Here is a 25,449-nt window from a genome sequence, read left to right on the forward strand (position 1 = left end):
AACCACTTGCTCATTTTAGAAGCCCTTCTACTGACTCATGTTCCTCCACTCCCGAATCTCTCTTGCTGTTAAGTAGTTTATTTTTGGTGGGGTTTTTATTAGGGAAGTTTTACACAATTGAGCTTATTCAAGTGTTCCTTTAAGTGCTGTGCAAATGCCTTGTGCTGTGAAACCCGATGTTGTTGTGGAAAGGTGTAGTCTTAATATTCAAACTCCTTCACTTTTAATTATCAGAGCAGATTCAAGATAGCTGCTTGTACAAAATCCCTTGTTGTATTAAACCGTAGTTGTGTGTGGTTATAAATAAGAAAATAATTGTGTAGTTATAAATAGGAAAATTACACATTGCTGCCTGATTTCTCTCTCTTTTTTAAAATGTAGCGTGGTCTCATGGTAGTAAATGTTATGTTAACATGGTATATTTGAAATTACAGGGATCTGGGGATGCACAGGGAATGTTTCTGGCATTTGACAGCTTTAAGTGTCACTTAAACATCCCTCCCCACTACTTCCTTCTGCCTGGTTTATCCCAGGCATTGTAACGTTTAATGTGGGCTACAGGCTAATACTATGCAGCTGAATATTTATGAACACAACACAAGATAATTAGCTGTAACATCTGAAGCCAATAAAATTAGGCTTATCTGATTTTAATTCCACTTAACGGACAGTATCTCTATGCAAGTGGTTGCAGTCATTTCAGTGTTGATTGGTTATTTTCATATATTTAATCCCCAGCCCACTTTGTCAGAATCCAAAAATTCACATTCAGTGGGATGAATGAGGATGTTTATATTTGTAAGAGCTCTTTTCTGACTCCTGAAGTCATGGCAAGTGACTGGCAGGGTGTTATGTTCCTTTTTGCCATTCTTTGTGGTCTGTATCTGCGGGACTGTTGGGATGTTGTACTTTGTGCTGCTTGTGCAGAGGAGTCTGACAGCTGGTGCATGCAAGAATATTATCTGTGATTACCTTGATCATGAGAAATTATTGCATGGGAATTATCTGAGGAGAGGGTAATCGTGTCCTGGAGACCTCTTGTCTCCAGGGAGAGAGGGCTTTGAAGAGATGCAGCTTTCTTAGAGGCAGCCAAAGAGTGGAAGTGTGGAGATTAGGAGAAAGGCTCCCGGTGAAGTAAAGCTCTGGGGTTTTGGTGGGAGAAGCTTTTCCTTTGATAACAGGCCAGACAGGGTCGAAAAGAGGAGGCTGGAGGAGGAAAAACAGTCTTTGCTTTCCAAAGGAGAAGCTGTGTCTGGAGCGGGCGGATTTGGAGTCTCTGACAAAGCTCTGTGTTCCAGCTGTGGAGTCTCCAGAAAGAGAAACTTGGGCTATGCGACCCGACAGGGAAGGATGTCCCGGAGGGCAGTGGGAGATGCTCACAGCCCAGGGCTGTCTGTGGGATGTCAGCACCTGCCCCACAGCCCAGGAGGGGCCCAGACTGGTCCTTGCCAATCCCCTTGAGGGGTCAGCAAGCCCAGGCTTGGGAAGTGTGAAAGAAACTGTGTTAGACTCTTCTCAAAATTCTGTGTTCTTCTTAAAGACAGCCCTAAATCGCAGCTGCCAGAGGGTACAGAAAAGGGAAGTGTACCCAGTGTTTCAGTTCCAGCTAAGCTTATTTGACACTGGAAATGGGAGCCTTAACTCTTCCTGACACACATACATTTGGGGCCTGCAGTGAGAGGGTAACTTCTGCCGTGGTAAAATTCTCTTCAGGCAAAGCTCCCTGGTTTGCATTTCCACAAACGCTGCCCGTAATGGAACTTGGCGCGAGATGAAAATTGCCTGCGTGCTTACAAAACGAGCGCTTCCGAGGCACATTGACCCTTTTTTCCTTAAAATAACAAACCCAGAGGAAAGTATTTGGGTTTTAGGCCTTTGGTTTTTTTCCAAATAACGAATGGTGCAGATTTGCAGTGCTAACAGTATGTGATTTAGGACTCAAAGCAATGGCATTTTAGAAGTAAACATGTGCAAGATTATCTCTGTGCACTTATTTATCCCATTGCTTTGCTATAGAGTTTCTTGATTGCCTGCTTAAACTAATTAACTTGTATTATCGTTTAGCCTTATGCTTTCTGTGGTGATACTTTCTCTGGGGTAGTTACTCAAGAGACTCTTTAGACCCTTCTGAAATAAATAGTTCATAATCCTGTAAAACATCGCTTGTTTAAAGGAAGCTGTTTATGTAAACAATAGGCTAATGCATGAAACTCTTGACATGTTAGCATCGAAACCAACTGTCTCCTGAGTGGTTTTGTTCTTACTCTGAGGAAAGCTGAAGCTCCACATCTGGTCTTCTGTGGGCGAGAGAGCTTCTTACAAGTTACGGGACCGCTTGTTCAAATGAAGTTGAAAAATATTTCCTACAGAGAAGGTGATAGAAAAAATTACCAAAATAGCTTCTTAAAGAAGCTCCTGTTTTGGAGAGTAGGCATTCCCTGTCTTTGTGCCTTGTGGGGAATAAGCTGGTCATTTTGATCTTTGAATTTGGTATAGAAGATCTTTCTCAAAACATGGGAATTTAGTAAGGACATGTAGTGATAGGATATGAGGTTAAGGTTTGAAACTGAAAGAGAGTGGGTTTAGTTTCCATATTCAGAAGAGATTCTTCCCTGTGAGGATGGTGAGGCTCTGGCACAGGGTGTCCAGAGAAGCTGTGACTGCCCCATCCCTGGGAGCATCCATGGCCAGGTCAGGGTTTGGAGCAACCTGGTCTAGTCAAAGGTGTCCCTGCCCATGGGCAGGGACAGGAACAAAATGATCTTTAAGGTCCCTTTCAGCCCAAACCATTCTGGGGTTCTGTGGTTCTGTGGAAAACAACTTGTCTGGAAGCTGCTGCAGAGAGGAGCCAGATGAGTGACAGTGATGTGTGAGAACAGGAGTGAGCAAATCCACTGCTGCAGTCAAATGCATTTATTTGTGTCAGCTGTCACCACGCATTGCTATTGATGCTGTCTACAGGTTTGAGACTTAGGAGGTCAGCATTATGTGGTTTTTTGAGGTTTGAATTTGAGTTCCTGAGATTTGTTAATTGTGCAAAAGTCTCTTTTTCTTTTTGCCCTTCCTTGCCAAAGACAAATCCCTCTTTCTAAAAGGTGCAAGAAGGTACTCTGTCAAGTCCAATGGCAAGTTTTAAGCAGACCTGCTTACTCATTTTATGTCTGACTTCAGATGCTTTTACATGTTTTATAGGTATTGAAGAGCTTTCCTGGATCCCATATTCTGACTGCTCCCAAGTAAAATCTTCTGAGACTATCAGATATTTCTGTGATGATAGTATGGTCCGAGTTTTAGCTGCATCTCACTCATCCTAAGATGAGTTGCTGTTGATTTTCTTCTACTTACACCTATGAATTTACAACCCATTTTCATAGAAAAAACAGTAGCCCTTTTGATGTAGATACTCTTAAAAGCAATTTTCCTCTAACAGTCATTTAGTGACACAGATGCTTTGGCAGGCAGGTTTGGCAGGTTTTGACAATGAACTACAAAAAAAATCTGCTGAACTCCAAACTCTTGCAATGTGTCTCCATCTACCTTCTCTCTCCTATTAGTTCTGGCTGCCCTTGTAACACAAGAAGAGGCTTTGTTGGCAGCAGAGATCCAGGCAGTGCCCCTGAGAGAACTGCCTGTGAAGGGAAAGAAGGTGAACACACAGATCCAAACAGCTCCCAGTTGCCTTCAGTTATCTCCACTCACCCAGTGCTTTTTTTAACATTACTGATGGGGTATTTTGGCTGTGTCCTGTATAAATAGCCTCTCTCAGTAACCACTTCCTCTGCCAGCTTTGTGAAGCAGTGAATCCTTGCATGCCTCATGTACTGTGGTGCTGCTGGTGCAGGCTGGGCTGGCTGAGCGCGTGGTGCTCGGCAAGGGGAGGATTCTGGCTGCACTGTGGTTTATTTGTAGGTTTCCTGTCAGCCCTCCTGTAGCTGATAAAATGTGTGGTTCAAGCCACTGATGTCTTATATGATAGCCTGTTTCTTTATTGAGATAGTACTCAAATGATACTGAGACTTACTCCTACAGAAATTGGGATGAAGTTTTGAAAATAAGTGGGGAAGAAAGGGATAAGTGTTCAGTCTGTTGTGGCAGAGACAAATCATTGTCTTGATGTTGGTTTTCATTATTTCCAACTGTGACTTCCACCCCCGCTTGCATATGCAACTGTCATGTGATAATTTGGTAAAACAGTGCTGACCTGTGTTGGTAAAAGCCTTTCAGTCCAGAAGAGTTGGTTCACAGCTCAGGGCATCTAGGAGAGTGTTGAGTACCCTGTGCCTTTGTGTGGTTAGGCATCAAGAGGTTTGTGTATCTTTAATATGTCTTTTTTGTATCTTTTACTACATAATCTCAAGAAAATATCTGGGGCAGTCACCCTGGTACTTCAGCACAATCAGTCTCTGTGATTAATGCTAAAGGAAAGAGCAAACCAAGATATGTCAGGAAAAGATGGTGCAAAGTTTTCTGTATCTTGGCTGTGCAGAGACAAATCCTGAAAATTCCAAAATCAGGCTGGTGCCCTCCTACACACAAGTGCAGGTGAGCATCGGCCAGGGCTGGGTATCTGGGGCTGCTGTGGGGTCTGCTAATGCTGTTGTCCCCTCCTCACACAGCCACGTGGCTGCTGTGTTCACTGCTTTAGCTGTGCTGACAAGGTATTTTCAGCTGCTGGACCCACAGCAGCCACAAAACCTGCCTGAGGAGCTCATTATAATGGCAGTTCCTTAGCTCCTGCTTGGGTATGCTCTAAAAGGGGAAGACTTCTTTTCAGGAAATCTATTTTCCCTTCTTCATTGTAGAGTTTCTTTTGAGTTTTCTGTGAATGCTTCATGCCTATAAAGAGAAGTGAAGGCCCTTAAATATAATTGTAAAATACATTGTTATTTTTTCTGGGAGGAATTATATGTGTAGAGCAGGAGTTTTGAGTTACTTTGATGAAAGACATGAATGGCTCAAACGTACTAATTGAAAAATTTCTGTTTGCACAGGAACCAAAGCAATTTATTGGGTGCATATGTAGCATCTTGTAGAGCCAGCAGCCACCAAATGCAGGAGCCTGGCTGTGCTGTGCAGCATATGTACCCATACTTCTGACACCTTCCTACTGTTACTGTGGAAACTATAATTTCCAACACAGCCCTGAAACGGAGTTTTTTATCTGCGAAAGGGGACAAGGTCTGCAGATGAGAGAAAGAAATACTCCTGTGCAGTGTGAAGCCAGCTGGGGCAGTGGCTGTGCTGGATTTGCATGGTTGTGCTTGATGTGGAATTGCATGTTCAAATGGATGTTGATGTGCTTATTGTAATTTTAATGGTAAAAATCCAGGTGGGTAGGTTGTAAATGCAATGAGACATATGGACCTAAGGAGACCTGTGCTGAGAAGTGGAAACTAGGGAATGAAAGGGAAACAAGAAACATCCTTAGAGAGTCAGACATTTCTGAATTACCAGGTATGCAGAAGGAAAAAAGTGACAGCAGAGAGGCTCATCACACTCCTCCCTGCCCCCAACAGGCCCAGGCTGAATTAAAAACACATACAGCAATCTCCACTCTGAATAACTTCTGCATGGCTATATAATTTCAAAGAGAAATGCTTTCAGGGTGATGATAGGTTTTGTCTACATCTGTAATGTCTCATTTGTCTTTGGATACCCAACAGCCTTCGCTTTGTTTATTCAGAGCTAAGCAAACATGAAGCTGAATGTACTTTCCAATGATCAATGTAAATCAACGTGAAAAATGGAAATCATTATAAAACATACACACACATATATATTTAGTGAGGTTTGCTAGATTGATTGCTCCTAAACCTAGAGCTTGGCTGCTCTTACGTGCAGAGAATTCACAAAGAGACAGCCATAGCCCAGGGACAGTGAAGTGTGGTCACTGATGGATAAAATAAAATTCATGTCTGTTTGCATTTTAATGGATTTTAATCACATGAGAGTTTGGGGGAAAAAAATAGATTTTTTTTTTTTCTTTTCATCATCGTGTTTGATTGCTTCAGGGCTAACAAAAGTGATCCCAGGTACTGAGATACCATTTTCAGTTCTTGTGCTCTTGTTAAAAAAGGCTTTTGCAAAGACAAGGGATGTGCACAATCATCATTAGTCACTGAGAGCAGGACAAATAGTACCGGTCTGTAGATGTAGCAAGGAAAGCAGAGCTTGAAGTTTTTGGCAAAGTAGTGAGGGGGAAATGAGCAAGAGGCCATGGATGGTTTTTATCACCAGAGATTTGCAAAAATAAGCTTGACATCCATCAGGGGCTGGGGGGTAGGGTACCATCCAGCTCTAACCATGTGGAAGCAGCACCATCTGTCTCTGGCAAACTAAAACTCTTGAAGAAAGGGAGTTGTTCCTTAGTCTTTCACTCTTTGGGGCTGCCTCTCATCTGCTTGCCATTCCTGCTCTCTGTGACATGATCTTCATGCGTATTTTCAACGTTCTTGCTTTGTGCTGCTGGCAGGGACCAGCTCTGCCCAGTTCACCACTCCTTCCTGCTGGCCCTGCTGCTGCCTCATTCCTGCTTTGTCAGATGCTTGTTTCCTCTGGAACTCCATCCCTCCAATTCCATATTGGGCGAGATTTATCCCTCAACCCCCAGAAATATTTTTTTGTTCAGGAGCACCATGGCTTAGGCAGCTAAGCCAGGTATTTTTTGCTAATAATGGCACAAAAAAAAAAAAAAAAAAAAGAGGAGTAGAGTTTGTGTAAAATGCCAAATGCCAAGCTGTTTTATGAAGGGCACAAAATAGAGAAGCTCAAGTTTTTTGCCCCGGATTTTCTTTTGTTATGTCACTAAGTGGGATGTTTGTGTCTGTTTATGCTCTGATTTCTTGTGTGTTTTGAAATCTCATTGTACTCAGTGGTGGAAAGTTGGCTGCTTAAGTAAAGGCATGTTAAGGACAGATCTCTACAGTAGCTGGAAGGAAATGCTTCTCAAATGTATTGTCCAAGTTGGTTCTAGTTAATAGTCTCCTGGGTATGTGAACTTTCCTTGGCTTCTCCACCCATCTTCTGGCAGCAAACAGAATTCTTAGCATTTCAATTTAAAAATAAAATAATTAATTAAAAATCTGTGCTGCCCTTCTAAATTGTTTCCCAATAGGAGTGAAATGTAATTCAGTAATAACTCATTAAATCACTTCTGTGGGTTGATTATTCCTACTGGGGAGGGGATCCCGACAAAACAGCAACATAAAGCAAATCTCTTCAAAATATTATAATTATTGTGTTTCTGTAAAAATTCCCCTCTCCCTTTCCCCCTGGTCTGCTTGGGTTTACTGTTGTGAGATGGAATTGCTCAGCAGGACTGCTAATTAGATGTTACCAGGCCTGTTTCTGCAAGGTTGTGACCTATAAATTTATGTTTAGCATTGCTGTAGGACAGACATTTTCTCTCCACTGGTTATTATTTATCCTTGCTGAGTATGTGTTCTCCTTCTAGGATTTTGGAGAGGAGTACCTTTCAGATAGAAGGGAGTTTGCATTTGCCCTGGGAGCTTTGTGCTGTCAGTTTGCAAAGCATACAGAAGGGAGGACATTTGGGAACAAGTGCATATTTGTGCTTAGGCATTAGATGTAAATAAAAATTAAAATATAATTTGCAATATGATTTTTTTTTGTATAAAAGTCCGGCTTGAAAATACAAATCAGCTAAAAAGCAGTGTAATGAAGAACAAAAGGTTTGGCCTTCTAAAGATTTATATTTTACAAGTTTTGAGGAACAGAGCAGGAGTAAGAAGGAAGAAAGTGAGAAGGTGAGGGCTCAAGGGTAGTGAGTGTTTGGGGCAAGGATGTGGCCTTTATTCATCACAGCCTCAGCTACTGGAAGGAGAAGGAAACATTAAGTAGAGGGAAAACCCAGCTGGAGAATACCTGAAATACTGCACCCTACCTCCAGATCCTTTTAATTAGCCAGCCCATCCTCAAAGGATACGTTAATCATGCTGCTTGGGGTTTGCCAAAAGCGTGGGAAGCCTGCTCCACCTGTTCAGGTGGTACCTCAGGAGCCTGGAGCTCAGCGTGGCGAAAATGTCCAGACCAAACTGGCCTGCAGGAAACATCCTTCCACTGGCACAGGGTTAGCCCAGCACTTGAAATTCTCTGCCTGGCACTGTAACTTCTTCCTGTGTTGCTTCTTTCTTTCCCTGCTGGTTTCCCACAGCACAGAGTCCCAAACTGATTTGGGTTGGATGGGATCTTAAAGATCCTCCAGTTCCAACCCTCTGCCGTGGGTAAGGACATCTTCCTCTAGACTGGATTGCTCCAAGCCCTGCCAAGCCTGGTTTTCGAAACTTCCACACAGCTTCTCTGGGCAATATCATGCAGAGTAAGCAAGAAGAAAGAAATCGCCCATTATATTCTGAAATTTTGGAACAAAATGAAGCTTGGTTTGCCAATCCTGACGCTGTGTGGTAATGAGGAGAGCAAAGCACTCTGAGTCAGGAGCTTCCTGAGCCTTGATGCCAGCCTGCAACTCAGTGTCCTGCTTTGACCATCTTGGTGTGGTGACCTCCTTATGCTTAACCAAAGGGGATTTTTCTCCCCAAGCTGGCTTCCTTCCCTAAACCAGGTGCAATAGCTGAGTTAAATTACACAGGGAAACCAACCTCACATAACCTTTAACTGAAGGTTAAACGGTAGAGCTGATGAAGGAGGTACTGCAGGTCATTGCCATACTGCATTAAATGTGGGATTCAGGTTATTTGCCAGAAGACATCTCTTTGCATAAATCTAAATATGGCTCAGGATCCCCATTGCACTTTTATAAGATCCAGTCTCCTTCCTCTAAAGTTTTGTATCATTATCCTTAAATGGTGAAAAAAGTCCCATCTTTTGAATATTAGTGTTGATTTACTGAGGTACAGGAAGGCTTTTCAAATGTTAATGAGGAAAATGGAATGAGGAGCGTTCTGGTGCTTTTGGTTTTAAGTAGGTCAAACCAACAAATTTATGTGTAACAACCTGGTGGTTCCAGGTTCTTCTGAAAACATTTTGAAGATGCCAGAAGGAAGCAGAATGGGTCTGTCTAAATAACAGGGGGAGAACTGCAGGGCTTCTTGTACATTATATTTGAATCCCTTGAGGGGGTCCCTTACTCAGTCATTTGTTTTAAGTGGTTAAAATACAAAAGCTAACTTTAGCCTGTATGTCTGAATGACCTGCAAAATATGCAAAACCATGCACATTATTGCAGCAGATTTTAGTGTCCTGTGAACTCTCCCTTTGACAAGGGAAATAAACTTCCCTCTATGAGACAGCAGCAGTGCTCACAAGTCCTCTTTTCCCTTTTCCACATAGTCTGTTGAGGCAAGAAAAAGCCCAAACCCAAAAGAGGCACCTAACTGCTTATGTGTCTACCCAGAAACATTCAAGAAACATTCAGACTGAAAAAACAGCTAAAACTGTACATCAGCAACTGGCTGTGCAGTGGTGGCAGGGTGAGCAAGTGTTTAAAGCATCACGTGAGATCTTAGTGGGGGATTGTTTTATATATTATTCATTGTTTTTACCTTATTCTTTCTTGTCATGAACACCACCACACACAGGGACGGTTGGTTTGAGATAACCTAGGGTGTGTTTCTCTAGAGGTGGGTTTCAGAGCTGGGGAGTTCAGCAGTCCTGCCATTGCTCTGAGAAATGAAGTTTATAGAGTGGCATCAGTGGCAATGAAAATACCTGTTTTCTGGAAATAAAGCCAAAGGTGAACGCTTGTAAAAGAGACAGCCTGCATGGTGTAGTTCAGGCTGCAAGAAAGACAGCCTGTTTGGTTTTCAGTTGTTTATCTGGAGCTTGTTGTGGGCACTATCTCATCACCTGCTCCATTCTTGCAGCTCTTTCTTGTCTCTGCAGAAATGCTTCCCTACCTTTGCCCTTCCCATACCTCCCTCCTTGACAGGAAAAAGCAGAAGGGTCCTGCTCTTTTCAAAGTGGTCTGTGACAGATGAATGCCATCTGGCGGGTGCCTTCTTGGCAAGGGTGGGGGTAAAGCAGTCTGTGAACTTTGGTGTTGGTGCTTTTGCCGAGTTCTGTGCACTGCTTGTTCCACTCATCTTTAATTTTGACCCCAAGTACGCTGGTATGTTTTTGTGTGTGTGCACCAAAAATGTGTGCAGGAACTGAGCAGCTTTTGCCTTCAAATTGTTTTGTTGGGTTTTTTGGTTTTTTTTTGCATAGCTGCCTTGGGCCAAGGTCCTTTTAAAGTTCAGGACGTTTTTTCTTTTGTCCTCTTCCTGCACTGTTGCAAAAAATAAAGAATGAAGAGGGAACAGCCCACTCTGGATGCCTGCTTGGGCCAAGGTCCTCTTAAAGTTCAGGACGTTTTTTTCTTTTGTCCTCTTCCTGCACTGTTGCAAAAAATAAAGAATGAAGAGGGAACAGCCCACTCTGGATGCCTGGTGCTGAAGAGGCTGTAGATGGAGATTAGGGGTTGGTGAGAGCAAGCACTGCAGAGGACAGAACAAGGTGAAGGGCATAGAGCTGGATAAGAAAAGGACCATGCATAAATTAGGAGGAAAAACTGCAGACTTTTTTTTCTCCCACGAATAATTAACTTTTCTGCTATTCTCCATTTTCTGCTTTCTAAATCTCTCACGAAAGCCTCTCCTTGCTTTGGGGAGAAGTGTCACTTGAGAACCTTCTCAGAACTTGGCAGCTATGTAATAGGGGCATGTAATCTTTTATAATCCTCTCTACAGGTTTGTAATAACCATTTCTGTTTTGAGATTCCAAAGTGTTTTGTAGGCCAAGTGGGAATTTAACTGTGAGAGAAAAATGTACTTAATATTCAGGAGCAAAGATGAGTGGTCCTGGGCAGGGAACGAGACCTGAATAAGAAGGAAAGGAAACCTGCTTGAGCATTGAAGGCAGGGTCACAGCCATGGCTTCAAGCAACTGCGGGTTATTTGAAATCTTAGTTATCCTGGGAACCAAATTGGTTTTTTACAGGGACAGCAGCTTTTGTTGTGGTGATGTCATGAGATTTACGAGGCTGCACAATGAGCCGCTTGTTCGCGGGCGCGCAGGGAGGCCGGGCCGAGCGCAGGGCGCACCTGCCTGTTTTGTAAGGTCCCCACCTTGGCTGGGTTGTGATTTCTGGTTCCACTTGTTGAGCCACCAAGTGCACGGTGATTGCCCGATTGGAAGCTGCTGGCACTGATCCATCTGAGAAGGTGCTGATGTCTCCTGACAGGCACATCCTGCACGCTGTGTCCCCTGAGCCGGGCTGGGCACAGCCCGGGAGGACGGGGACAGAGAGCAGGGCGCAGCCGAGGGAGGCGAGGATCAATTACCCTTTGCAAGTTTAACATTTAGCAATCGGCTGTGCAGCAAGTAAGAAGCTTAGAGGAGCTCAGTGGTGTTCAAGCTAATTGGTAGCTTTAAACTGCTATTGAGAGCTCCCACACCTTTTGCTCAAAGAAGCTGCTTGGTGACAGCAAGCTGGTGCAACTTTCTGCTTTCTAGTCAGAATTACCCTGTGAGCTTTATGCCTAATTTTTGCCTCTGCCATTAGCTCCTTAGCTTTCATTTTTTTAGGACTTTGCAAGAAAGCTTGAGTGTGTTGGCACACTCAGCATCTGCTCACTAAACTAGTCGTAAGATTTTAAGACTTGCGGTTTCTTTTTTGGAACCGCTCCATAATTTTTGCTTTTGAAAATAAAATCTCGGTGAAACTGCTCGCATGGTTGTGGCCTAACTGAATTTGTGCTCTCGAGCTTCTGCAGAGCCCTTGGGTACCAGGGAACACTGAGGCCTTTGAGGAACTGTCAGGGCCTGAGGGTGACAAATGTGTGAGCACAGGCCTTGGGAAAGGTTTGGGTCTGGAATTGCGTGTGTTACGGGGAGGCAAGAAGGGAAATCTTGGCTGATCTCTGCCATAGTCTCAGCCCTGGTGTGAAAACTCCCGAGCTGCAGATAGGCACGGTGGTGACGTTGCAAGAACAGGGCAGATGTATGGACTTGGGCCCAGGGGAAGTTGGCAGAGCCGTCTGGGAGCTCAGCTGCAGGAGGGAGGCTGCTGTACCTTGCTCGCTGCCGGCTGACTCTTGCACAAACAAGTCAGATCTCTCCTAGGGAAGGAATTGAAGGGGTGGGAATGATGTCAGCAAGAGATCCCGTCCTGCTGGGAGATGCCAGGCTTGTTGAACAGTAGCATTCTGTATTTTGTCTCCTGCTGGTTGCAGAGGAGACAGCCCTTGGCTGCTAAGGCATTCACTCATCTGATGGTTTATCCCTTCCCACTTAAAAATTGCTCCTGACGTGTTTTCTTAGTGCAGAAGATCCGTAGGAAATTTAAAAATCTGGCTGGCAGCTCTGGTAGTGGACAAAATGTTGATTCTCACTCTTTTAGTTTTAAAGGTTAATCTTTCCTCCTTGTGTCGAGGTGAGACTGCTGCACATGAGAAATTCTGAGCAGCAAGGTGACCCTTCTCTCACCCCATCACAGATCTCAGCAAAGCTTCCCAGCAGCTGCTGGGGAAAAGCTATGCCTTTGGCTGAGGGCAGAAGAGACACACAGTCCTCGTTCAGTGGAAGGGAAAATCCTCCAAACCTCACCTGTGAGCAGTGAACAGCAGACACCTTCAGACTTCCCATCTCTAAATTTTAAGAGATTCCTTCTCCCAGAGCTGACATACTGATGGTAGGGAAATGGGAGCACTCACAACAAGCACAAAAATTGCCAGAGTCACATTTCTTTGAGGATATAGGACATGAAAACTGCACCTGACTGAACAGTTTTTGCTTTAATCTCCCTGTGGCTCATGAGGTTCTTCACTGGGAGAGCAGAAAACCAGTCTTGAGACTGTGTCTGATCACTGCCACTCAATAAAAGAGCAGTGGAAAGTTAATAGGTTAGATTGGCAAGATTGGCCTATACTAGCAAAATTAAATATCTTGTGAAGAACGTGTGTTACAATGCCAAATACATTGGAATCTGAGAAAGTCATGGCACTGGTCATGGCTTCTGCCAGCTTCTAAAATACTGTTTTCACCTACTTAAACCTTTTATGACTTTATTCTGTGCAGAATGGATTTTCCAGGTAGTGTTTTGGCTGTAAGCGGTTGGCGTGAGAGCTTCTGAGATCTCTGAAACCCGATGGCTTGACTAAGCCTTCTCTACCTCCTACCCAGGATATTGGATTTCCATCTAAGAATTTGGTTATCATTGCATGCAGCTGCTGGAGGAGAGCAACTGGATTCAGCTGAATTGAGGGCTGCTCGTTGCATGTGGACTGAACTTTGTTGAGTGTGGCTATTCTATGTAACGGGAAGAATTCACACCAGATACTTACCTCTGTAATAACATCCTACATGAATGGCATGCCTCTCATCCCAAAGGATCTGCTCACACTTTCTACACTTAAAATGCCACCTGCTGCACCAGGGATCTGTTGCTGACCACGAAAATGCAGGCACCTCTTAGCTGAAATGGAGCCATGCCACAGAGTGATTTAGAGGAGCAAGTGAGCACTGCTGGATCTCACAGTAGCTATGAGAAGTTTCCTAGAAAGGAAGCCCACGTTGTAACTTGAAACAAAATGGCAAAATTAATGGTGTTGTTTCTAATGTGTGCTGGTCATATTTCTAAGTGCATTGTGATTCAGAGAAAAATTAATTAACCATGAGAGCACTGTGTTTTCTCTGCAGCATGGCAGTCTCTGCATTGCCACACACAGTATGTGCTGAATTTTCCTAATATTATACCATGAGCATTATGTTTTCTGTGTTGGGGCAGTGTGGTAATTGTCTGTACAAACCTGGAGGAGGATTGTCCCTTCCTCTTCCAAGTGAATTTGGGCATTGTGATAGGTTTCTCTTTGAACAGTTGTTTTTGATAGTGTGTCTGCACTGTTCTGATCTTGGCTAGATCAGAAACCATTGCACATGGCTGGGAGTTGGTTTGAGAAATAAGAAATGCAAACAAAAGTTCTGTATAGCAGCACGAGAGAAAACAGAAGTTGCCTTGGTTGTGCTTTCCCTAGCAGCCCCTCTGTGGCTGACCTCTCTCATCCTCTGCCCTGTGCAGATGTTGAGAGATTGCCCCTCTTGCAGCTGGGCCAGGATTGCTCCAATGCCTGCAGATCTTCACCTTCAACAGCTGTCTGATCTAGGGGCACATACCCACCCAGCTGTGTGTCACAGAGCCGCTGCTGCTGTTTATTTTCACTCCCATTAGTGACTTCTTTTGCAGAAATCCTGCCACGTTCCAAGGTTTGAGGGAATGGAGCATGTTGAGACACTGTGTATTTTCTTTCCTGTCACATCCTTCCCTTGAATCCCTTCATGAGCTTTGAGATGGTGGAAGTTCAGTGGAAGGACTTGTAGCTGTTATTTATCTTTGAAGCTTCCTGCCTGTAGTAAGGCTTGTTTCAACCTGCTTATCAAGGTTGGAACTGATGGTTATTCCAACTGGACTGTGTGGTCATGCACAGCTGGGTAGGTTGGGGTTCTGACAAGCTCTCAGATGACAGCACTTACCTAAAACGCTTTTCTCTCATCCTGTCTCTATGGTAAGTACATAAAACACTGTGGAAACATTGGCATTGGGCAAGCAGACCTGTTGTCAAAAGGTGTTAGGGCTCCTACTAATCTCTCTTCAGAGGAAAAAAATTCCTCCCAGCATACAAACTTGGCCATCACATTAGTTACTCAGCTGCTTGGCAGCTCCTTGTTGGAAATACTAGGAACAGAATACGGACCCTAATAAAGTGGAGGAAAATTTGGCAAGTACTTCAGTTAGCCCTTGATTTCACCATAGGAATAGTGCAGTTCAGAAAAAGGAGCTGTGAGGCGTGCCAGGGGTGCTCTTGTCATCACTGGGATGGAGGGTTATTTCTGTGTTTTTATTGATGGTAAGTAGAGAGTGCTTTTTGGCAGAGACTGAAGGCATGAATTTGCCTTTAATGTAGTTTTGTTGGCTTGGTTTCTGGTAATTCTGTCCTTTTCACTAGCTCTGAGGAGAGAAGATGCTGCTTTCTGGTTGTAGGAGAGCTGTTGGGGACTAAATGACACTGAATCACCCATTATCTCTTGGAAATAATTTTCTGATTCTGCCCATTGCCTGATTTTTGGAAAATATTCTCCACTCATGATCACATTTGGAATTTTAAGGAAAATAATTGTTGCATGTTTGCAATGGAAGCTTTCAGAAATGTTCCCATCTGATAGAACTGCTCTGCTCCATAAATACTACTAAACTGCCATCAGTTTTCCTGAGATGTCTTTCCCTGTCTGTGGGGATTAGCTTGGCACTAGCTGCTGCTGCTTTCCACGTTTCCTCGCCCTGCACCACTCAACACTTCTGTTGTTGATATGTGATTGTGGAATCACTGCCCCTCTATTTTTCCCCTTCTTTAAAAATAAGCCCTGTACTTCAAGAATAATAAGGTACAAGCTGTCATCTGACTGAAAGAAAGGGAGCTTTGTGGATATTTATAACATGGCTAGTGGCATTTCAGAGCCCTGAGGAAAAACAACACAGTTTCCAGTCTTCAGTGATGTCGGATGTGGCAGGAGGCAGTGGCAGGGATGTACCAAGAAGGGGGTTTTTTCCAAGCTGTTACTTAACTGATATTAGCATTTGAAGGCACATAAGGCCTGACCTTTAATCCTATGTGTAGACTTGCTGATCTGCTTACTTGAACGCCTCATTGTAGTGCTGCAGAATGAAGGGATTGCATCAGACCCGAGAGAAATCTTCTGTCACCAGAACTTGCCTATTTAGGTGTGTGGCTGCAGGAGCCCATCCCACATGTAACATCTGCAGACTCAGAGCTTTCAGATGCACCTCCCTGATCTCTTCTCTAGCTCCTGTCTGAAGGAGTGATCTTTGCATACATCAGTGAGTGATCATTCATCTCCAAAGCTCAAGCCTTGCTGTATGAGCTGACAGAGAGTTAAAAAGGACAATCCTGACCTGCAGTCTTTCCCAAAAGTTTCAGTGTTCCTTATTACGCATGGATTTCTTGCAATTCATTTCTGTAGCGATTCAAAGCATGGTGCCTAATTAGTTTTATGGAGCTTTAGTGGAAGAGGTTGGTGGGTTTTATTACATTCACGTGAAAAGTTGAGCCAAGAATGTAAAATGAAAACCAAAGATGAAGAGTACCGGAAAGCAGAACAGGGTTTGTGAGGCGACCAAGCGTGTATGTGATACTGTGCAAAGTCCCAGAGAGTCTTCTGTCTAAACTGGTAACATACTTCAGAATAAATTTTGAAGTCACAGCTGTTGTGAGAGGCTCCAAAGATATCAGCCATGCAGGAGGGCGAGCTGAGAAATAATTTAAATAGGTGGGACTGACACACTAAAGCTGCACTGGGGTCCTTGTTGCTGTGAGTTTTCTGGCAACGCGCGTTCCACGTCCGTGGAGTTTGGGATGTGGTCGCAGCATCAGCCTGGAGTTACAGGGTTCCATGCTCTGCAAAACTAGCTTACTGTAGAGAGCACATGGTCAGGCTTGCAGGGGTGCTGGGCTGTGCCCCGAGTTGTGTTCAAAAGGACCCCAATACAAACACAAAATGTTACCGCTGTGGTGTTCTCTAGGGGTGGCTGACAGCTCCAGACACCGGCATGGCATGTGGCTCTGCCAGCAGCCTGTGGAAAGCTGTTCTGACGTAGCCAACCCACTTGGCAACAGAGCCATGGCTGGCTCGCAGTGCCTGATGACTCAGTTAAGTCCTGGAGTTGTTATTGCAGTGGAAGAAGTCGTTCTGTTCTTTAATTCCTTTTGTGCAGCCCATGGATCAGTTGGATGGTATCCTGCCAAGGCCTGTAGTTAGAAGAAATTATAACACAAAGATCTTTGGGGCTGGGCAAGTCGTGACTGTAGATTCTGCGTTGGAGCCGACGGCCCAGGAGGGTTTCCTTTTGCCATCAGAAAGTTTGCCAGCAGTTCCAAATGCAGCTTCCTTGGTTACTGCTCATGCAGCAGCTGGAGGCACTCTCACTGCCAGCCCACCCACATCAGCAGGACAGGGCACGCACGCCTTCATCCTTTTCTCCCCCTGCTGATTTATCATGTGCTTTCCTCACCCAGGAGACCAGATCCCCCAAGCTCTCATCTTCCCATTTCTGTTGCACACTCATACTAGGAGCTCGTGGCTTCATCTTCTCCTCTACTCATGGCTCCTCTACTCTCTGTCAGGTTTGTCATGCTTAGGCAGGGGTAGGGCTCATGTGCTGCTTGGGAAGCCAAGGTCAAAGCAGGAGCAGCAGTGGTCTTGTTTTACATCTGGTTTGGTTTTTGGTTGGACACCATGATGAATGTGAGTTGCAATTATGCCAGAAATCTACCTGGAGGGTTCATGTCTGTAAAATGGATAGATACATAACTTGTGGGAGTCTGTTGTGCTCCAGGAGTTTGCACAAATGCACTTTTGCTTCAGAGCTTATGGTGGTTTCCCTTCCTTATCTTTACACTTAAATAGAGTTTGGGCAATTTTGAGAGACACAGCATTTGTTGTCACTATCACAGACTGAGTTGTATCAGAAGTAACAGTGTCTCATCTGATTCTGCATCTCAGCTTCTTCCCTGAATTATTTTACCTGACATTAAGAGCACAAAGGTGCCCTTCTTTGTTATTCAGAGCAGCAGGAGCCATGAAGCCCTCTCCTTTTTCTTGCTTAAAGGTTGCCTGTTCCAAGCGCTTTCCTGAACGATCACAAAAATCCTGATGCAATATGAGGTTGAACAAGGCACTGAAAGGCATCTTCCAAGTCTGACACATCCCTTGCAGTGCAGAGGCAAAGCTGCAGGAAGAGAGCACGAAAATGCTGCAGCTTTTTTGATAAAGAGGGGCAGGAGCAGGGTCTGCAGGGAGGGCAGTGAGTTGGAAGGGTTCTTTAGTCCAGGTTTGGCGCTCCTCAATCACCCTGGAAGGCGCTGGGTGATTGAGGATTCGCTGGCCTCTAGTGGTGATGCTGGGGAGAAGCTGCGAGAAGCAGCTGTGTTATCTCTGTGCATGCTGCTAGGTGTGCTAAAAGGCAGGTGATGCTGCAAAACATTTCGGGTTTGAACGCTCCCCTCACTCCTGAAACAGTTAAAGGAGGTCCTGGACTCCTGTGCAGGAAGTCCCTTGATTTTTGCAGGGTCTGTTTTAGACCCTCGGGACTTGAGGGATCTACAGTGTCTAGAGAATGGATGATTTTTAGATCATTGCAAGTAAATTGCAGGGAACTAGAGTGTGAAATAAAAATGAAACTTAATCTTACAAAGCAATCAGAAGTTAATATCAAAACTTTTGTAAAGAGATGAATCATAGAATCCTAGAAGGGTTTGAGTTGGAGGGGACCTTGTTAGTAGTGACAGGCACAGTGTCATATGCAGCTCATTTGTGAGAAACATGTGGGAAATTGATTTTAAAATAAAATTTAACAGATCAGAACTGGGAACCAAACAAGATGGGTTATGGTTTGATTTGTGGTGTTTGGGGGTGTTGCTTGGGGTTTTTTTCAAGTATGAGTTTTTGTCGCTGTAGTGTCTGTGGCTAAATGAAAAAGCACCATTTCATCAAGTAGGTTCCCCACCAAAAGGTGCTAGTAAGCCCTTCTCAATTAAATGCTCATCCCTTTGAATTTTTCCTTCCCTTCTTCAAGCCTGCCTTCCTTGATCTCTGTCTTCCTTCCTATATCTCTCTATCCTTAGTCTCAAATAATCCACTTTATTAAGATTTAGAGTACATTTGGGGCCATATCTGTTTGAACCATGGTTTTGAGAAGGGAGTGGAAGGAAGATTAAGTTTTCATAAGAGCTCTTGGTTTTTTCAATATATTTCAGCCTTTGACAAAGACATTCATATTCATCTCTGGTATTGCTATTTTTATAAGTCATGCTATAAGTAAATAAATATTAGTAGTACATGGATGCCTCCCAGGATTCCCATTTTGCCTTTTAAAATGATGAAACAGGCCCCACTCAGCACAGAGTGCAGTTTTGGTTCAGATCTCACTGCAGAGCTCTGAAAGCAAAGATGTTAATGCCACTTGCTAACAACGTCGTGGTTTTCTGTTCCCAGATGTGAAAGGACCACCCACCCACAGACTGTCCTGTGGCCAGTCCCCCTACACTGAGATGACAACATGGGAGAGGAAATACTGCATCCTGACAGACAGCCAGCTGGTGCTGCTCAACAGGGAGAAGGAGGTGAGACAAGCTTGCTTTGGTGCCTTTGGGAATAGGGGGGAAATGATGCCTCAGGTTTTAGCTTTTCTATTTTTCAGATTCTGTTCTGCTGTAGTGTGTAAGTCTGGACTTCATACTAGGGATGGTGAGCTCTCTGCACAGAGTAGGGAGATGAAACAATTCCTGCTCCAGCTGGGGACCAAGGACAAATGATCCAAATCTCAGGCCCAAGAGCTTAAACAATGGTGGACTGAAGAAAGAAAAACAAGAGGGATGAGACTTCATGGGCTAAAGCTGTAATTTGACAATTAGCTCCAATATGCAAATGGACCAAAGCTTATAAAAGTTTTATAAGTTTAAATGGACAACCTGTGACCGATTGTGGCCATTTTGGGTTGTGCTGCCCAAGGTGGATCCATTGAAGCCTCTTAATAAATCCCTGCTTTATTCTTTAGGTCCATCTAGTCTCTGTTCTAGGTCAGCCTTCACAAGGCATCAGCCTTTATTGGAGAAGTCAGCTTTCTTCATCTCCCCTTTACTTCACTCACAAATCCTTTGAAACATGTACGAGGGGGAAAAGGGAATTTAAAAATAAATTCTTTACTGCCAGAGTGATGAGACACTAGAGCAGGTGCCTAGGGAGGTTGTGGATGCCCATTCTTGTAGGTGTTCAAGGCCAAGTGGGATAAGGCCTTGAGCAACCTGTTTTAGTGGGAGGTGACCCTGCCTATGGCAGGGGGTTGGGACTGGGTGATCTTTAAGGTCTCTTCCAACCCCTTCCCATTCTATGAAAAGGGGAGCTAAGCTATCCTGTGTGTGAATGGGGTGGTGCACACACTTATAATCCAGCTGGCCCAGATGCTGGTGACAGCAGCCAAAGTGCAAACTCCCTCCTGGAGTTCTGCAGCCTGTGTTTGTCTGCCACTGTCTTCCTATGTTACTACTTCTTCTAATGGTAGTTAAAGCCACCACAGGTATGTAAACCTGCCTCTTTATGTCAGTGCAGGCATAAAGATAGGGAAAAGTGAAGGCTTTTTATCCATGAGTTTTAGTCTAATGCCATAGTTTCCCATATTTGGCAATGACCTCAATTTTTTGTGGTTTTTCTTGATTCTTTTGAAGATTCTGTATATGGCTGTTACAGTCTGAGAGTGAGACCTGTTTCTGGTGTGGAGCAAAATATTCATCGGCTGTGCACAGGTTTATTTGCAATGAAATATTGCCTTGCATAGGGAGAGTGGGAGGAAATGGTTTAGAGAAGGACTTGAGTTATTAGAAGGGAACAGCGTTAATGCTGATGCGTGGGAGAGGTGATCAAAAGCAGGCAAAATGGAAGGCCCATTTAATGGTATTTGTTTACTGTGTAATTCCTTTTCTAGTCTGACAGGACTGACACCTGAGGAATTGAAATATACACTGAAGAAACTTAGAGAGACGTGAGAATCATTTCTAAAATAGTGCTGTACCAGCATATCTGGACCAAAAGGATGCATCTCATTAAGAAATGTAATTGGAACAACACTGGCTGGTGTATCAAATAGTTACCTGAAGGTGGTAATCATGCACTTAGGGGTTCTTATTTCCCCTACCACAGACAGCTGAGAGCATTTTGAGGAGAGTAAGATGAGTCTTTTGACTAGGTCCTGAGGAGTAAATGTGGGAAGTCCAGTGTATCACATCATAATGTTCTGTGTTTAAATACACTCTGGTTTTTGTCAGAAGCTGAGGAAATTCTGTATAGGCTATAGAGGGCCTGAGGTTTAAGGGTAGCAATAACCCCCGGAAAGCAAGCAGTAGTGTAAATTCTTGCAGTGTGCTTTCAAAGGGATCTTCCTGCACTACTACAATGAGAAACAGCTTGTTTTGGGAAATGCTGCATGCAGATGGGCCAAGCAGACATGCCTTTGGTGCAGGTGTGACTCCACATGCTGATAATGGGATTTGTTTCAGAAGCCTGTAGCTGGAGTCAGATTTGCCATTCTGATTTTCAAGTAATTTGTGGCTACTGTGCAATGAAAGGAAAAAGTGAAAAACTCCTTGCAGAGCCATGAGTGTTCAGTAGGAAAATCAGAGGATGGTTTAGTCTGGCTTCTGAGTCTGGACACACAGTCCCTTGCAGAAACACACAACACATAGAGCTGCCAGTCAGGAGAGAGACACGGGGCTGATACTCTGGATTTCCACTTTCTTCTAATTTTTCTGAACTAGGAGTATCCCTTTGCAGCCTTCCTGAGAAAAGGGAGGGGAGGCAACGCAGTTAAATTTTTCTTGGCAAGTCATTCAGAGTTGAAAGAGGCTCCATGAAATGTGATCTAGAAACAGGAGTGCACAAAGGCCTAAGGCAGCAGTGGGGTGAAATGCTTGTTAAGAGCATGATGATGGAAAAGTCTGTATAAGGGAAATCATAAAAGGATCCTGGGTGGGACCACTGGTGCAGGGAGCCTAAGGAAAGACCAGGTGAACAAAGAAGAGGGAGGTTACTTTAAGAAAAAAATGAAGATTATGTTCAGAGTAAAATTATTGGAAAGGTGATGCTGGAGGAAGAGTTTTGTTGACTCAAACCAGGCAATAGGGGACAGGAGCAGGAGAGATTCCTGCTCTGAACATGGTCATTAATGATAGAGTGAGTAGGTCAGAATTCCTTTGGGCTGCTGAGGAGGATTTTAGAAACCATGTTCAGGACAGAAGGACACCCACCAGTCAAGGGAGAGGGGGTGGGGGGAGAAGGAAGGGATGGCAAGAGCAGAGTGCCCTTGCAGCCCGAAGGGAGTGTTGGATGCCTTGAGAGGCTGCCTAGAACAGAGGCTAGGCAGTGTTAAAGGAATAAATTAGGTATTTATTAAAAAGGACTTCACAGGATACACCTTGGGCAGTACAAGAGCCTGGCTGTGGCTACACGCAAGATGGACCCTGGGTCATGAGTTCTCACACTTTTATAAGTTCTGGTCCATTTCCATGTTGGGGTTCATTGTCCAATTACAGCTTCAGGTTATGAAGTCCCATTCTCCCAGATTGCTCTCCTCCTTTCCCTGTTCTTTAAACTTTTTGGGCCTGAAACTGCAATAGTGTCCTTGCTTCTGGGGCTGGAAAAGGATTGTTCTGTCTGATTAAACTGTGAGGAGAACTTACCAACACTTCATCTGAAGTTCAGAGTTATATACTACTGCAGAACAGAATCTGGAAAACATGAAAGCTCAAACTTAAGGCATCAGGAGCACTTGCATCATCACAGGGCTGACATAACTTGAAAGGTGTAAGTCTGAAACCTCTCATTATTCTCTGTCCATCTGCTTTGTTACTTCATGGAATGAAATCCAAGAAGCTTGGCCTGTGTGAGTCTGGAAGGGAACAGAAACGTGTGTTTATACTGCTTCGTAAAATCCTTCCGCAAGTATGTGTGTCCAAGTTAGAAAGTGAAAAATATATACAAAGTGAAAGCAGGTAAATGGAAGAATTCTCCACTGTTTGAGTTATAATGCTAAATTTGGGGTTTTTTCAGTTAGTCCTGCTAAAATAGAGCATTATGAATTGCAGATTTTTAAAACCAAGGGAACACTACAGAAATAAACAGTGTAGTAGAGAAAACTCATTTCTCATAGTGTCCCACCACTATAGATTTATTGTCAAGGCAGTTTGAATTAAGTATATGCAAGATAAATTTTGTGCTGTGCAAGAGCAAAATTGGGTTGAAAATCAGAGGCCTTTTGAAGTGCATCTTGATCCAAAAATATCTGTAATTACTTAGACAAAAATAGTCTGATGGTATCACCTTGTGTAGTGTAGAAAAACATTAATTACTTGACACCTTGTCAACTTTATAAAATGAGAATCGGTGAGACTTAAGAATGAAAATTATTAATGAAAGGAAGTGTTCAGTGCCTAAAAAGTAAGTAGAAAGAAAATTAATTCCTGCAGGAATGTGGGAGACGACTTAGCAAATAAGGAGTCCTGAGTGACAGGAGGTGTGCAATTATTACACAGTGTGATAATATTTAACAGCATTTTCCAAAACAAGGAAAACAGGCCTAGATTGATGCCTATACAAATTAGGTATTTCTTCTACAAGGAAGAGTTTCCCCTGTCAGATATTTTCATCTGCTCTGGGAAACCTGTTCCATCAGGTGGGAGGAGCTGTGAGGGCACAGCAGGCATGTCTGTAAAATCAAGAGCCATTTAAAACAGGGAAGGGGAATTGAGTGTTCATGAAGAGTGGTTCCAGACAGACAACCATGTGCACAGCACTTGCACTTGGAGGCATGTGACAAATGGCTGCACCTGGCTCTGGGCTGCTTTTTAGTTGGGCTTTGTCAGCAACTTGGCTGCAGTCCTGCAGAGTGTTTTAGTCTTGTGTTCACTTGGAAATGAAGATTAACAACATTTTTTCACTGTGTTAGACTCTTCTTTTTCCCCTCCCTCCACCCAAACCTCATCTTTCTTCTTAGATTTAGAGGTGGGTTTAATCAAGGGTAAAGGATAGCAAAGCCTTACATGCACTGTGACAAGATCTGCTGCTCACTGGTGCTGGTGACAGAGGCCAGCAGCAGCAGCACACCTGGGAGGTCTTTTCCCACTCTTCCATCTCCTGTGACTGACACCAGTGGTGGTATGACAGTGGTGATCCCAGGGAGCAAACACTGCTGCTTGGGGCCCCAGGGGAAGCTCTTCCACATCTCACTGCCCTCCTCAAAGGATTTGTCATGTTGGGGGTCTTACAGCAAACATGTTTCACTTGTAAATAAGGGTTTGTTAAGGCTGAACCCAGCCATGAGATTTGCCTTAATTCCCAAGCAAATTTAATTTCCAAAAGCCCTGAGAAATGTTTGCTGTCAACATTTTTCAGGTGGATTTCCATGTCAAATTTTTAGCTAGCTTCCAACTTTCTGAAGAAAGGTGAAAAATTAAAATGCATTATTTAACTGGTTTTGACATGATTCCAGACTTCCTGACTGTTAGGTCAGAAGAGTCTGCAAATTCTCAAGTTTGTCTTGAACCACTCTTTCCAATCTGGAAAAATCTTATCTGCAATGAAGACATTTTTTTCATCTGCTTTTTTAAAAAGTGATGATCTTAGTTTTTAAATGCTTGGAAAGTTCTTACTCCTATATCCCCTCCATATCAAACTGCTAGAAATCTCCAATACAGACTTTTTATACTTAAAAAGTATGTTCAGTGGCAGGTGAGCTGGGATGCTGTTCAAGGATTTAGAGTCTCACCTCTGAACCTATCCTCGTTAAATTGTGAAATTTGTCATGGAAACGTGACCTGTGATGAAAATTTTTAAGATTGCTAAAATGATCAGCATCTGGACTGTCCCTGTGTGCCTTTTTATCACAGAGTTAACACTGCTCAGACCCAGTCCTGAACCAGCAGCTTCAGCATGTCAGCTCAGGGTCAGAGTTCCCAGGTTGGTGAAGTCTCAACAGGGAAAGAAGATGATAAAGCTGGATGGGGGGAAAAAAAGAACTGAAAGACTGAATCACCATTAGATCCTGACTCTGCAAGGCTGTGTCATTCCCTTCAGCGCTTTGCTGAACTGCCTGCTGGAATGGCAGGGGCTACAGGAGTGTTGGGAAGGTGGCAGATATCTGCCTTGGTCTTCACATGGTATTTATTTGTGCAGTTCCTTGTGTTTTGGTGCCTCCCCATCCATGAATCCATTGTCTGACTGCAGAGCACTTTATAGAATTGTTGAAAATGTGCCCAGTCCCAAGGGATGCAGAGCTGCTGACCAAGTTCATTTTACATGTTCACAAAGCTGTATTTTTTTTGGAGCAGGCTGGTCTCATGCTAAGCAATAAATACTGGTCCTGCAGTCTTGGAGTTGGTTCTTTTTGTCAATATAAATCGAGACTATGGTTTTGGAGAAGTTTTACTGTAAATAACAAGGCATTTTAAAGTCAGACTTAAGGGGATCTTTTTGAGTTGATTTAGTGGGGAAATCAAAGCTGCAGTAGCTGTGTTGGTCTGGAGCCAGCAGGTGGGCGTAGGTGCAGTGAGTGCACTGTGACAGGAGTGTGGCAGGGGTTTAAGGGCTGCTGAAGCAGGTGTGTGGTATGACTGGTAATAGCTGATCTGGATCTCGCAGCATCCCACCAAAAAATTCTCTGAGGGAAATCAGGAGAGGCAGAGGATCAGGAGAGTGTTTAGAAGGGAATAAGACTAAATGGAGCCTCCAGATGAGAACTGAAAATTTAATATGTGAATTTGATTGAACATATGCTGTATAAACTAACAGAATTAGTCTCTGTTTAACTTACCAACGTGCTTTTGCACAAGAGCTTATACAGCTGTAAAAATCACCAGAGAAGACAATAGTCTG

The 25,449-nt window shown here is 43.8% G+C and overlaps 1 protein-coding gene across 8 annotated transcripts in view; it reads left to right on the plus strand.

Annotated features, from left to right (window-relative positions):
- Positions 1-25,449, plus strand: part of RASAL2 (RAS protein activator like 2) — a 163,600-nt gene that overhangs the window by 62,515 nt on the left and 75,636 nt on the right. For all 8 annotated transcript variants that reach the window (XM_041420222.1, XM_041420228.1, XM_041420229.1 and 5 more), the window contains exon 2: positions 19,024-19,151. In XM_041420222.1, coding sequence (XP_041276156.1) covers positions 19,024-19,151 — 128 coding nt within the window. The remainder of the gene's footprint in view (positions 1-19,023; positions 19,152-25,449) is intronic.

The sequence above is a fragment of the Onychostruthus taczanowskii genome, unplaced genomic scaffold (genome assembly GCF_017590055.1).
Source record: "Onychostruthus taczanowskii isolate IOZ18803 unplaced genomic scaffold, ASM1759005v1 scaffold63, whole genome shotgun sequence".
In the NCBI taxonomy this organism is placed as follows: domain Eukaryota; kingdom Metazoa; phylum Chordata; class Aves; order Passeriformes; family Passeridae; genus Onychostruthus; species Onychostruthus taczanowskii.